The sequence below is a fragment of the Dendrobium catenatum genome, unplaced genomic scaffold (assembly GCF_001605985.2).
Source record: "Dendrobium catenatum unplaced genomic scaffold, ASM160598v2 fragScaff_scaffold_1263, whole genome shotgun sequence".
Classification (NCBI taxonomy): domain Eukaryota; kingdom Viridiplantae; phylum Streptophyta; class Magnoliopsida; order Asparagales; family Orchidaceae; genus Dendrobium; species Dendrobium catenatum.
The window spans coordinates 954746-969764 of record NW_021319725.1 but is presented as its reverse complement, the minus strand read 5'-3'; the positions used below and the strand labels follow the sequence as shown (position 1 = coordinate 969764).

Sequence of the window (15019 nt, the reverse complement as noted above, 5' to 3'; positions counted from 1 at the left end):
CGACTAAAAATAATCCAAGTAATTATGAAACCGTAGAAAATCATTTTTAAAAATCTAAATTTTTTTAAAAAATATTTAGATCAATTAAGATAAATTCACATACAAATCACATACCTAAGATTCAAATTAAAAAAAAAAATTGTTCATAACAAAAACCATATCAACCAACAAATTGAGAGGAGCTGCATAACTCTAAATTTCAAATAAAATATTCTATATAATTTTAGCGAGAGTTTATAAATATTATTTTGTTCAACTATAAAGTCATAAGATTGCCAATCATATCATTCTCACTTACTTACATCTTTTATATCTATTCTCCTCCACAAACTGCTTGCTCTTCATCTTTTAACTTCATAAAAAGGATAAAAACCAAATACTTTGGCTTCCCAGCAGACATATGCCTTGCAATATTCTGTGCATAACGAGAGAACAAATCCTCTATAATCTCATCTCCAAAATGAGATGTGATCAGAGGTTCTACTATTGATCTTATATAATTCGAAACATTTTTTCCGCTCAACCTTTTGTCTTCCACAAAAGTATCATTTGATTCATCAAAAGGATCCCAATTTGAATCAAAAGTTTGCACTTGCTCGAGTTGAAATGATCCTTCCATGTTGATAACAGATATCACTTCCTCCATTGATGGTGAATAAAATGGTAGGTTAAAGGCATTAAGCTTATCCTCTTCCACAAGTCCCTACATTCAAAATATAGCATTATAAGGAAGAATTTTGTGCAGTGAGGTACTCTATAAACACAATCATTTATGTGAATAGGTTTTTTTTGTTTTTTTACTTTTGGCACAAATAACCATAAATTCATCATATTTTCCAAAAATATAATCTAAGTACACGTTAGCCATAATATAGGTGATTCAAATTCTAAATGGCCCACCTCTCCAATGGAGAAAGAAAAAATATTTGAGCTGTACTTGATGGAGTGATTGATACTAACTGGAATTAATAACATGAGGACTCAGGGGCGGAACCCCTTGGTAGTTAGGGGGGGCAATTGCCCCCCCTCAAATTTTTTTTTTTAAATTGATTATATGATTTTTTAAGTAATTTATCTCTTTTAATTCATTTTTTAGTCTTTATTACAAGGGTTTTTAGCCAATTGCCCGCCTTAAAAAAATTTAAAATACTATGGTCTTTAGGTAATTGCCCCTAACAAATAGTAAAGAGAATTCATCATTGAATTCATAAAATATTTTTTGAACTAAAATTTGTTCCAGGGGCGTTGCCCCCTTGAACCCCCGACATATATGCCTTATAAGTTTGCCCCCCCCCCTAAAATTTTGGGCTGGTTCCGCTTCTAAACATAGAAAAAATGCTAAGAATGAACATGTAATCACTTGAAAATGCCCAATAGATAGCCTATATAGATCCTGGATGATTATCAAGAAATCTAATCTTAATGGGGTCATCAACATATTTTTTATAGTAGGATATGTGATTTATTATGGGGTCTTGTATTCATAATCATCTGAACTATTATTTCAGAAAACTTATAGTCGAACTAAACATCTTGACAAGGTAAACCCAAAAATATCAAAGGTGGTAACATCTGTCCCTTATAAGAAAAAATAGATATTTGTTCTCAAATAATCTCATATTCTTTAATTGTGAAAATTTGTGAATTCTTGCATCAACTATTATATAATGTATATTTCAACTGAGTCGAACCTCGTAATTTTGTCCTGGCCTATCCAGGGTTTACATGCAAAAAAAATAGTATTTGATTTTTTTTTTTTTACTTTTAATTTGTGTGCTGAATTTTTTGTCCAAAGTAAATACATGAAGTACTTACTCTACTGACGCAAAATTTATAGCAGGTAACACAAGTAGATGCTCTATTATTGTTGAGATAGATCGCTATATCTTTTTCCACTCAAATTTTTATATGCCATATGATTATAAGTTAATTCATCAAAAAGATCATAAATCAACAAAAAACATTGTTGCTTGATGAAGATAGAATAATGATCCTTCTATCTTAATGGTAGATCTTACTTCCACAATTAAAGTTCTAAGAAACGGTTAGTTGAAAGCATTTAGTCTGATATATTCCCCAACCTACACATTCAATAGAGGATAATATATATAAATGAACTCATGCAGGAAGAATGTATGACCTATACGTAAAGGTTAAGGTTTTTTTTTTTTTTTTTAATTGGTTAAGCACTTCATGATCGACATAAATAATAATGAACTAAGGAGCTCCATTAACCTTACTTTCTATTAGAAATAATATAGATAGTATGTAATATGAGACCAATTAATGTAGGACATGTTTCCTATAAATATATAATGCCAAATTAAAAAAAAAGAAAAAAAAAATCTTTTGCTCTCTTAATTACATAATTATTAGTATAATCAAACCATAAGCGTGATTTCTAAATAATATTAATAAAAATAATGATAAGAGGATTATAATAAGTGTTGCTTGAAGACTAGAGTATATAAAACTTTTCCAAATATTTTATTAATGATAAATGAAGTATAATATCACTTATAACTTTTTATATATATGAGGAAATGAAGGAAAAAAATAAGAATATGAAACTCTAAAACATTTTATAAGTTTATATTCAAACTCCAAACATTCAAAGATTGTAAATAAAGCTATATAATTTTTTCTTAAGGTATTTATTTTGAGAAAAAAATGAAAAAAATACATGCATACCTCAAGAACCATAGCTTTTAGAGCCTCAGCAATCAGTCCCCATGTATACAACAATCCTCCAATAGATTGCCAATCTGCCCTTCCCAAAAATGATAAAATCATCCTTCCTCCAAAAATAAGTTCTTTAGAACGTGATTTAAGGAAATCCGAGAAATCTCTCTTAAATTGCTTCAAATATAAATTAGCCACTGTAGTGGAGCTTCCTTTATTGATATATATCTCTTTTTCATTCAAATGATAGCCTTCTTCTTCCAGCCCTTTAGGTACCTAACATAATATATACGTTGACAATATAAATTTTAGCCGTTACAATTTATTCAAATTCTTTTGTTATGAGATCAAACAATATATAAATGATGTGAGATAGAGGGAAAATATTATTACGTGAGTAGACCAGACATACAGTATCATCCGTTTTTATCCCTGTTCATCATTGTGCTTTACAAAGACAAAATCGGACGATTCTCTGTGTCCGATCTCCGAACGTAATAATCTCTGAGAGAGAGAAGATATTAGATATTGACAAACCTGAGATAGCCAATGGAGGCTATAGGAAGAGTAAAAAATGTTGACACTTTTTGAAGGAAACAATCTCTTGTAGAACGAACCAGGCAATCCAACAACATAGAATGGCACATAATCATCCCCTTTCTCCTCTCTAATTCTCATCTCATATTGCACAGATAATTGAAAAATATTGTTGAAGTCATTATTAGGAAGATCATTAAGAAAGTATTGGATCTCGGGCTTTTGTTGGCTTGACTGAGTGCTGTACTCATAGACGGCATTTAAAATCTGAGTGAGCACAAGTAATGTGTTGGGACCAGAGGAGCAACCGAGGTCGGCCACAACAAGCTTTTCTGGAAGGGTTTTGCATATTTGTTTTATGGATTCTTCCACTAATGGCTTTATCCTGATTACTGCTTTCTCCTATCAATCACAAGAAATTATTTAAACTCAGCAATATCTTATTAGTTCATTAAATACAGTTCTTATTAATGATATTATCATGATTTGATAAAGCCAATGCCATTAATTTTGTTGCTGAGAGAGAAAGATTTTTTCTAAAATAATCAGATTTCATCATTTGATTGAATTGGATGTATTTGAAGATAATTATTAAATAACATAAATCCTTCAAATATAATGATTTTTTTCAATTTTATATAAAAGTAATAAAAATAAAATAAAAAACACAGTAAAACACCACTTTCTATGGTCATGTGCTGAAACTCTAGAGTGTCATAATACGGAAAAATTATTCTGTGCGGACACCGATCAATATCCAGAGACTAACAAAAAATAATCACGTCACTTTTTTACTGTACCACAGCTCAGTACTCGGTACCAATACCGATGCTCGGTACCCCACGGTACTACGGCATCTGGACGTAAAGTTGCGTCCGAGGTCCGCACAGAATAATTTCTCCATAATAGGATTGATATGAGAAAACATATTAAAGTAGGTAGCTGACAAATCAAAAGGCATACATACTTGGAGCTGGGAGTTTTTAGCATAGCTGGTCTGTCCTCCACCTCCCAGCATTTGAAAAACTTGCTCAAAATTCATGGCTAGAAGCTCCGCTTGAGAGAGCTCACACACACAATCTGCATATTAATTACGTTCAAAGCGATACAAAGATATTGGTCTTAACTCATAAGACAACTAATTAGGTAAAATATGTACATGCAAACATTAATAAAAGTGTCGTCTTCTCTAAATTTGACAAAAACAAAATAAAAAATTATACGTTGTGTATTATATTTTTCATATTTATAGAATTTCTTAAATTTATCCTTTTAGATATCAAGTACTGATCTCTTAAAATAATTTTCAAAATCTTCAATATTAATCTTTTTTTCATTGGGTCAATATTATCGCAATTTAAAAGCTTAAAAATAGGTAGCAATTCAAAGAAATTAATTTGAGCCATATTCATCACCTATATAATAAATCACACGTTAATGACGACTATTTTCTATCAATCAAATAATTAAAGAAGCTAAAGAAACATATAATATCTTAAAGGCTTGCAGATGCGGCACCTTATAAGGGGATTAGCAAATCCGGCCTACAAGATAACAAGTTTTTTTTCTGCTTCTTAACACTTCAAACTCCAAATTTCTATTTGTTATTTTCAAAACATTATAGGATAATTAGTTTCCTACAGAATATGAAAACATAGCTAGTTTTTTCAATAGTCTGTGCTCTATTACTCTACTGTTGCTTATGATTCTTGCCATGATAATTGGAAGCGAATACTTCAAAAACCTTAGCGGCTGTTTGGGTAGCAGGATTTAGGTCAGATTTGAGCGAAATCCAGCCAAACGACCTAAAATGCAAAACCAAATCTTATGGCAAATGAAAGCCGCGGTAGATAGAAAATTCCGCCTTTTTGTGCTAAATCCTGAATCGATTTCCGAAATTCTGATTTTTGCCGGATTTACGAAATCCATTTGCTAGAGAGGAAGAGCCCGCTCGTTAAATCCGCTCTATGGTCAAACAATCACATGGGATTTAATAAGATTTATCATGAATGTTAGCAAACAATTTTCAGGATTTAGACTCTTCCGAATTTTTGAAATCCGAATTTAGAGAATTTATGAAATCCTACTAAATTAAATCCTAGGTGCTACCAAGCAGCCCCTTAAATTTTACCTAAATGAGTTCACTGAATCAAAGTGGCCAGAATTCAGTGGAGAACAATCAGAAAGAAGAATGAGACAGTCATGTATCTAAAATTTTAGTCATGAAAGTAGAATAAAATGACTATTGATCCATGCCTACTTGCAAACTAAATGATGACAGAAATCTTCTTCTAACTGAGTTTTAGAGAGAAGAAATTAAAATGAAACAAGCAAATATCTTGATTGCCTGGAAATCTGGCACGCAGGAAGATGATGAAGTTAATATAACAGGACCTTAGATGTTGAGATGCTGGCCTGCTGCAAAACAATTGAAGTCAAGAAAGGAAAAAGAAGTTAGAAGTAGAAAACTAGACTTGTTGTAGCTAAGTTTTAGAATTCTCCTTTCTATTCGTTGGCATTTATACTCATATATGATGCCATTTCCTTTTATTTTAAAATATTATATTTGAAATAAATAAATTATAATTTGAGGAATTATATACATATTTATGATATGATTTTTTCATATTTATACATCTAATGGTTATATATATATATATATATCACTATTATTGACTTTTATAAGATAAAACATATTTTTTTTCATTCATTTTAAAAACTTTAAATGATATATTGTTGAAAATTAATATTTAAATATTAAATACATAAATTTATAAAAAATATACTATATTTATTAATATCTTTATATCTTTGTTCTTTTTTATTTTTCGAAACGGAATATCTACTCCCTATTACTCTAAAAGGAGCATTTGGTGGTGTAACTAATCCTTAGGAGGAACCTAGAGAAACCACCTACTATAGTAAAGGACATTTTTTTTTTATTATTTATCAAAAAAAAAACATTTATAAGGGCCCACATTTCCCTTATTATAAACGAGGGATAAATTATATTGATGGCAAAGACAAATAACAGAAAGGACGAACTCCAGCTCATTTTGATTTATAGGTTGGAAGTTTTGAATTTGGGTTCTACCCTTACATAATTGGCTCAAAAGTCTGAAAAAAATCTCTTGAGAACGTGGTCTTTATTTACAGATCCGTTTTTTGTTGTGGGGGGTTTTGACATCTGTACAAACTTTTTTGTTTTTTTATTGAATCTTTTTGGTAAACCGTTTCAAAGTATTAATAGTTTAGTAGACAGAGGCAGCGATATGTGAGGCCTTACCCACCGCTGCTTGTCCGGGCAGGGGCGGAACCAGCCCTAATTTTCAGGGGGGGCAAACTTATAAGACATATATGTCAGGGATTCAAGGGGGCAGTGTCTTCTGGCGGGGTTCGACCTGTTGGGGGCAATTATCTAAAAACCATAGTATTTTAAAATTTTTAGGGGGGGGCAAATGGTTCCGCCCTTGTGTCCGGGTGATGAAAAATCGGCTGGGCAAAGTCTAGGTCCCTAGTTCGAATCCCTTGGCAAGCAGTGAAAGTCTTAAGTGTTGGCCCGTGTATATTGGTGTGGGTTGCATGCTAGGTCAATCGAGATTTTCAGTGGCCTAAGAACAGTACTTCCTCGTCACAAAAAAAAAAAAAGGTGAGGCCTTAAATTTGTTGTTATCACACAACTCTCCTTGGCCTATTGGTTGAAAGCTTAGGCTTCTAACTAAGAGGTCCAAGGTTCGAGTCCATGTGTAATGTGTGAGTTTATCTTAAATGGCCTAAACGTCCCAAAAAAAAATTTGTTGTTATCATGAATCAGCTTTCCCTTGTCACGGGGCGCAGCTTTTTAAAATTTCATCGATCCAACTCTTTCTGTTTTTGGGTAAGTTGCATTTATCCAGCAGAAAACTGACAAGTTCCAGCTCGACAAGGAAAGGGATAATATTTTGGTGCTACCCACTTGGCTATTTTTTTTTTTAATAACATTTTATCTTATTATTATTATTATATATATTATTATTATTATTATTAATTTTTGGTGAGATTTTTGGATGAATTAATCCAACTTAGTTTTATCTCTTCCTGAATAGCCCAAGCTTGCAACCAATAAATTAAGATGGGCTCCATATTTTTATTAATTTCTTGAATATTTGGGAGGGTTCTACGTAGGGGTGTTAATTTTTGACACGACCCGAACCCGACCCGAAAAAATCCGGATTCGGATTGAACAAATCAACCCGTTTTAAAAATCGGGTCGGATTTGGGTTGACCCAGCAACCCGAAATTGACCCCAAAAGTGACACGAAAACTCATTTTTGACCCGAAAATCCGAGATTGACCCGATTTTGACCCGAAAATCGAATATTGACCCAATTTTGACCCGAAAGTTAGGTCAACTGCGGGTCATTCGTGTCGGGTCGGGTTGACCCGGACCCGAATCGGTCGGATTCGGGTCCAGAAACCTGACGGGTCGGGTTCGGGTTGACCCGAATAATGCCGGATTAGTTCCGCTGTTCCGGGTTCGACCCGAAACTAATCCGCTGATCCGAATTGACACCCCTAGTTCTATGTCATAAATAAGCCGAAGTGGAAAAATGAGTAAGTTGCATGTAGACAAAGATGCCAAAAAAGAAGACGAGGGGGGAGGAGAGATTTAAAAACTTTATACTTAGGATAAAGATTATGGAGTTTTTTTCTTTCAAATCATTTAAAAAATATGCATGAAAAAGACCAACGCCAATAGCTATTTAGATCCCAAATGGAGATTAGAAGTGCTCTACCGAAGGAGAAAATTAAAAAAGACAATCCATTATAGAATAATGCCTAAGGGGGAGTTTTATTTGAAATTGAGGATGAGTATAGACACAAGAATAATAGGTGGGCTATGCTCTTATCTTTTACATTATAGAAAAATAATAATATCCTTATCTTAAATTGTGAAACATGAAACATTATTTTTCAAAGAGAATAATAAATATAAGATAATTTCATGCACTTTGTTGAGACCAATGATGTATAATAGATTAATATTTCGTTTTCTATGGCTTTATTACTGCTTCTTAAAGTAATTTTTATTTATTTTTTGTACTAAAAAATTGCTTTAAGTAGTAGTAAGAAAGCTGCTCTAAATGAAGCCTAAGGCTTTTTTTAGATCACTTTCTAGTGTTTCTTAAAGTAGTTTTTTAATAAAAAATTTAAAATTTTATACTAAAAAATTGTTTCAATAAGCAATAAGAAAGTTGTCTCAAACCAAGCCTAAGGCTTCGTTTGAAACGACTTTTTTATTGCTTTTTAACTATTCCCTCAGCTTATCCAGCGTGGTTTGATTCCTCTCCCATTCGGCGCAACCCCTTCAGTGGGGAGAAAAAAAAGTGCGGGTCCGACATCTAATAGGTTGGTTGCCGCTAGCGCACTGAGGGACTAGTTATGCCGCCAAAAGACTCCTTCGAACTTCAAAGGTGGCAGCAGTAGGTATCCCGTTCAAAAAAGAAAAATTGTAGAGTGCCCACACATACAAAGAAATAAATGTGGCCTTTAATTTATTTTAATTTTATTATTGAATGAAAGCTGCATGTCAGGCGGTAGAATTATTTATGTTTCAATTCATGTTCATACAATACAATAATACATAACTAAGAGAGAGAGAGAGAGAGAGAGAGAGAGAGAGAGGATATTATTGATGAACATATGGAGCAAGAATGTCGGATCTATTCATAATGGCCAAGTGGGTGTTTTTTTAATATAATTGATTTAGTGCTTCATGAAAAAAAATATTCATGAGCTAGGAAGTTCCATTGACCGTGCTTTCAAACAGAAATAACATAAATACTATATGTAATATGTGATCAAGGCAAGTTACCTACTTATATATATTCTCAAAAAAAAAAAAAAAATCTGATTGCTCTCTTTTTAACATAATTAGCAGTACAATTAGCCAATAAGTTTTTTTTGTGACATTTAGGACATTTAAGACAAATTCACATACACAAATACTCGAACCCAACACCTCTTAGTTGGAAGCCTAAGCTCTAAACCAAAAAGCCAAGAAGAGCTGTGTAATTAGCCAATAAATTTGATTCATAAGTATTAATAATTAAAATAATGATAAGAGAATTATAAGTGGTCATCAAGGCATTTATAGATCACAATTCTATTGAGAATTGAAATGCTTGTTAAAGTGATTCCTCCTATGTGATTGCTTTTTGAAGTTATCAATGCCCTTAGTGACTTTGTTATTTGATGATGTGGAGAATTCGATGTAAGAAAGAACTATTAACTCGCATCAAATTCATGTAATGATAATACTCAACCCCATTAGTTGAGTTATAATGGGGGCCCTGGGGCATAGGCCTCCACTGGCCCAAATAAAAAGCCCGCAATCACTGACCTAACGAAAAAGCCCACAGAAATTTCTACTTATAAAGAATATAAAATATGACCCTCATGAGATTCAAACCGCCAACCTCTAATGCAGAAGTCTTAGGCCTCGGTTGATTCTCCGGCTCTATTTTTTTCATTTTTAGCTGAGTTTTCTGAACGGCAAATGGAGAAAAAAATTTCTCCTCAAATCGGCGGAAATACGGAGGTTCACCGGAAATTATTTGAAGAAGCGGTGTTACAAAACAGCAAAACAATCCTTTTTCACAGATTCAAATCACAGACGGAGAAATTACAGAGAAACAAAGGAGGCCTTAACTAGGCGGCCACATGATGGCAATGGCTCAAAAAATCACTATCAAAAATGGAAATTCCTTCTCTTTCCTTTTTCTTTCATTTTGTGAAGAAATGTGTATCTTTGAACGTGCTCCAGAGGTCTTGTTATAGCCTTATAGGCATTCTTTCAACAAGTAAATTCGTTCTGAATGAAGTTAAAGAAACTTTTAACATTCTTCAGTCGATTTTTGTTGGAAAAGGTTTCTTACAGTACACCATTCTTTCTTTTGCATTGAGGAGCTGCTTGGATTTCTGCAATATAGCTGCAAAATGCTAAAAAAAAGAAAATTTTACAAGTGTTAAAAAAAATATTCTGCATTTCAACATTTTACTAACCGATTTCTGGCATTACAAGCAGAAGACGGTTCTTTGTATCGAAGAACTATTCATGAAATAAATGCAGAAAAATAACTTTTTTTTAGTATTTTATTTGGAGTTAGAGAATTTATTGTCTTAATATTTTATGAAGATTGGGTACATATATGGATAAAAATAAGTTGTAAGAGACACTAAAATTTTTATATAAAAAAATTAGAAAACAGGAAAAAGTGCAGGACAATTAAAATGATTCCAATGGTATTTATTATCTATTATATATGATTTTCTTATTCACAATTGGGAAATATATTTGTACAATATAGTGGACAGAAGATGTATAGAATGAATAAAGTTGGAAGACTCGTGTGGCATGGGAGTATCTTCAAGAGATTTTTAACTGTTTGTTTGGTCATATTTCCTTGAGAAAAAGAGATGAGAGACCAAATAAATCTAGTATAATTCTTAATGATGAAGTTCAAAATCAATGTTTGGCATTGATGATTTGTATAAATTTTATGAGTGGTGGCATATACTAACATTGTTGACGATGTGAAATAATGAAGTCAGCGGGTTTCAATGTTGCATGGCGAAGATGGTTAAAGGCCAATAGTCAAGTGCAAGTGGTTGAACGACCATAATCGAAAGATGGTGATCGAATGAACGTAGTCATGTGATGACAGTTTGATGACCATATTAGAGCAATTATGGTTATAGCCTTATAGGGCCATAATCAGGCAATGAAAGTTGGAGAACTATTAGTCAGGTGATGTTGGTTGGAGATCAATAGTTGCGTGACAATACTGTAATGATCGTGGCTAGACGATGGTGCTCGAAGGACTATAATCGAGTGATATTGATCAGAGGATTTTAGCCGAGTGAATGTCGTTAGAGGACTATAGTCCTACATCTATGATAGGATGGTAGTTGGGCAGAATTGATTGGACATGCATGGTCAAGCCACGACATTGGTCGGAGAATAATTAACTCTTGACATGAGGGGAGATTATGTGAATGAGTAGACAAATGTTAGAAATTAATAATATAGATGTTGAACGATAAAAAAATAGAAAGTGTTGGTGTTATTTGATGGTTAGCATTAAGTGGTGGGTGATGGTAGGGGTTAGAACCAATATCTATTGTTGCGTAATGGCTTCTTAAGATAGCAAGCATTGGTATTAGTCAATTTTTGGCATCAAGTGATGGCTATTCCACACAGGGAGATCGATATGAGTAGAGCTCTCCGTTAAAAATATTCTCATGAAATGTAGAAAATATGATCAATTTATAGATTTTTAAGAAGAGAAATGCTGTTGTCTTATTAAAAACAAGTATGCTCCATTGAACTGCTTGAATAGGTCCTAATATTTCATGCTTTTTAAACATTTTAGTATCATAATAAACTCATCATAATTATCTCAATGAGAGTTTTGTTTTGATTATAACCACACATTTTAGATGATATTTTGAAAGATTTCTTATTATGCTTGTATTCAAACTTTTCACATCAATATGACTCAATACTTATTAAAGATCAACATCCATCGACAATTGGCATTTGATTTCTTAATCGTCATATATTTTTTTATATCAAGACAACTATCAAGCTAAACACCAACCATCGTTTTGACTTTCGATTCACTTCATCGATCATCAATTGATGTCTGCTAAATATTGATGTTTATTTGAAACCAATGTTCTTCTTCTCAATCTCTCCCTTTTATATTTTCATTCGAATGTCTATTGTCACCCCATCCTTGCCAATAATCCACATGTATGGCCGTCGACTATCAATATTTAATGATCATCTTCCTAATCATCCAATCTCCCATATGATCAAGACGAAAAATCAAGTTTATCGTCCTCGGTTCCCTAATTTCCAACATACGCCACTAATTGCTTTCTAACACTCGTCGTATGATAGCAGCTTTAACATTTAAAAACTCCTCGTACCACCAACACATGCATCTCTCATGCTTCAATTTAATTACATTATATTAATATCTTTTTTTAATTTATATAAACAAACATCTTTAATAATATTCATTGACTCACGTTAAGAAATTTATTTCAACCAGCACAAGTTCTAATAATAGTCCCTCTTTTAAAAATATTGATTTCAACTCATTAACAAATTAATGTGTTGTGGGCTAGTATATTTATAGGGATAGAGTGAGTAAATTTTTTATTCTAACAATGATATTCAGTGCACAAATAGATAGTTGAAGAGAGAGAGCAGAAAAATACAAGCATTTTTCAAGGGCAAGTTCAAAGTGATCCATCGGATGTCTCGTACTGATTATGTCGACTATGAAGCATTTTTCAAGCATTTAAGAGCCTTAATGATGTTAGAATTAAGCAGTCTTTAGCTCATTTGATTTGTCTCGTTGAGCCGCTCCATTCGACTATAAGCATGTCATATATGGAGATAATTTGATCATCTAAGTAATGCTTTGAACCTTCCAAATACGCTTCGGTCCCTTGGTTTTGACCCATTTGGGCTCGAATCCTTTTAATTTGGGTGTCGTTGGATTCTTCTCCTTGAGATTTATAATTTGACTATAAGTTTGTTGAAATTAGAGCATGAATGATCCCAATTTTAATTTTTAAAAAGTTTAACTGAGATATATCTCGAGATTTGTGCCATATGAAGACAATTTTCAGTGACCTAGGCTATCAATATGAGATGTTCACACAATCTTAAAATATTTAGGGTGTCTTTCCCTTTTACATTTCATTTCATTTATTTATCATCTATTAATACTTTTTCTTATAAACACTAAAATTAAAATCCTATTTCAACATAGCCTTACTATTAAAAATTATTCAATCAAAAAAATCATTTTTTTGCTTTCAGTCGCGCGATGGTCTTTTTTGCTCTGCTAGGGTTTCCGCCGCCTCCTTCTTCCCCGCGACTGTGAGCGATATTTTCCTTTAAAAAAAAAAAAAAAAAAGCCTTACTAGTTCCAAACACGTTACACCTATTACAAATTTGACTGCAGCCCAGCTGAATGGTCTGCAACCCCGTTCTAGATCTCTATGGGAAGGTACGACGAAAGGTACAAAGGAGCAACTCCACCCCATGTTTGCGACCATAAGTCAAAAACCAGAAGAAGAGCCAAAATTCCCAACCAATTGTCCTACCCAGCCAGCGGCCCATAGTGTAACATAATTAAGCACTTTTAAACTACCATTATAATTTATAGAGAGAATCCCACTCAATATATTTTTTTTATTGAAGTTTAAATTAGAATAAATTTTAAAATAAATATAATATAATAGCAACAATAATAAATCTTTATCACATTATTATATGAGATCGAATATATGATTTTTTTCCTTGATCATTTTGCCCCATTAAGAATAAAATTCTCATTTAAATCTAATAAAAAAAGTCACTTGTACTACTTTCTAATTAAGTCTTTTTAGGTTACCCCCTCACTTTATTAACATAGGTCGGATTTAATGCATCTACCCTCCCATTAGGTCATTGGAAGGAGAAAGTGTTCCGTGCGGAGTCCGGATGGAAAGAACTATCCGAATATGTGGGTATATATACGCATTGTGTACAAATTTATACATAATATGTATCACGCACTATTTATGTACAATGTGTACACTTACAGACCGGACTATTCTTTCCGTTTGGATTCTGCACATAATAATTTCTCCATTGGAAGGTTGTGTTTTACGTGACCAAATCATTTAAGGATGCTCTCTCAAATCTTATCTGTCATTGAAGCTAGTCCAAACTTTTCACATATATACTCCTTTATTATTTTATTTCTAGTGTAAAATCACTCATCCACTTAAGCATACTCATATGTGCAATACTTACCATAATTTTAAAATAAATATAATAAAAAAAATATATTTAAAATTTATAGTATATTCATCTCAATTAAATCATATATGGGTTAAATTAATGAATATTTGTATTTTGTACAAATTCTTTGTTCAGCCAAATAATATAAATTAAACTAGAGTTATTAAACTTATTTATTTTTAGAAATGTATTAGAATTTATATTTTAGTAATAATTTATTATAATAATAATTATAATATATTATTATTATTGAATATATTTGGAATTGTAATTTTTCTAACCTTACTGTTATCATTTTGAATGGCAGATTTATTAGGGATGATTATGTACTTTGCCTCTATTGATATCATTAAAATGATTTTTTTGACAGAAATCTGAACTAAACTTGTAATTGGTTTGGGTGGGTGTACGTAAGAAGCATTTCCCAACGTATTATTATATATATTATTTGACGGAATTTCAAAGGACATATAAAAATGCTGGTTCAAATTTTTTAGCAAGCAGTGAAAGTTTTAAGTATTGATTCGTGTAAATTAATGTGGGTTGCATGCTAGGTCGACCGAAATTTTTACTGACCTAAAAATAATGCTTCCTCGCCAAAAAAATAAAAAATAAAAAAAATAAAGTAATTCAACACGTCAAAATAAGGAAATCCACTGATTTTGACTAACTTACCCATTCGACAACGTTTCTTTGTCGGCAAGTTATTTTTAAGTTCTTTCTGAAATCTTAATGTATTTGTTAAGTCACGTTAAAAAAGGGGGATATAGCTTAAAAATTAGAAATAATAATGACTAAAGAATCATTGACCGATGCTTGTCATTTGTCAAAGATGGTCTTCGAAATTAAATGTCCGACGCATACCTTATTTGTAAATTGGTCTCTACTTACATCAAGAAAACAATTAAGATGATCACTATTGCTCGTTAGGGGTGTCAAAAATTAACACAA

At 32.3% G+C, this 15019-nt stretch overlaps 1 protein-coding gene across 2 annotated transcripts; it reads right to left on the bottom strand.

The window, feature by feature from the left end:
- Positions 1-232: 232 nt before the first annotated feature.
- LOC110106485 (anthranilate O-methyltransferase 1) lies at positions 233-5722 on the bottom strand. Of its 2 annotated transcripts, none has more exons than XM_020836419.2 (5): positions 5614-5722; positions 4187-4299; positions 3220-3621; positions 2692-2958; positions 233-703 (listed from the first exon to the last, which is right to left on the bottom strand). In XM_020836419.2, the coding sequence occupies exons 2-5, from the start codon at positions 4259-4261 to the stop codon at positions 314-316; spliced, it is 1134 nt and encodes a 377-aa protein (XP_020692078.1). In that variant the 5' UTR covers positions 4262-4299; positions 5614-5722; the 3' UTR covers positions 233-313. The 2 variants fall into 2 exon arrangements, with proteins under 2 accessions (XP_020692078.1, XP_028555188.1); XM_028699355.1 differs by lacking the exon at positions 5614-5722 and adding an exon at positions 5463-5539.
- Positions 5723-15019: the final 9297 nt, after the last annotated feature.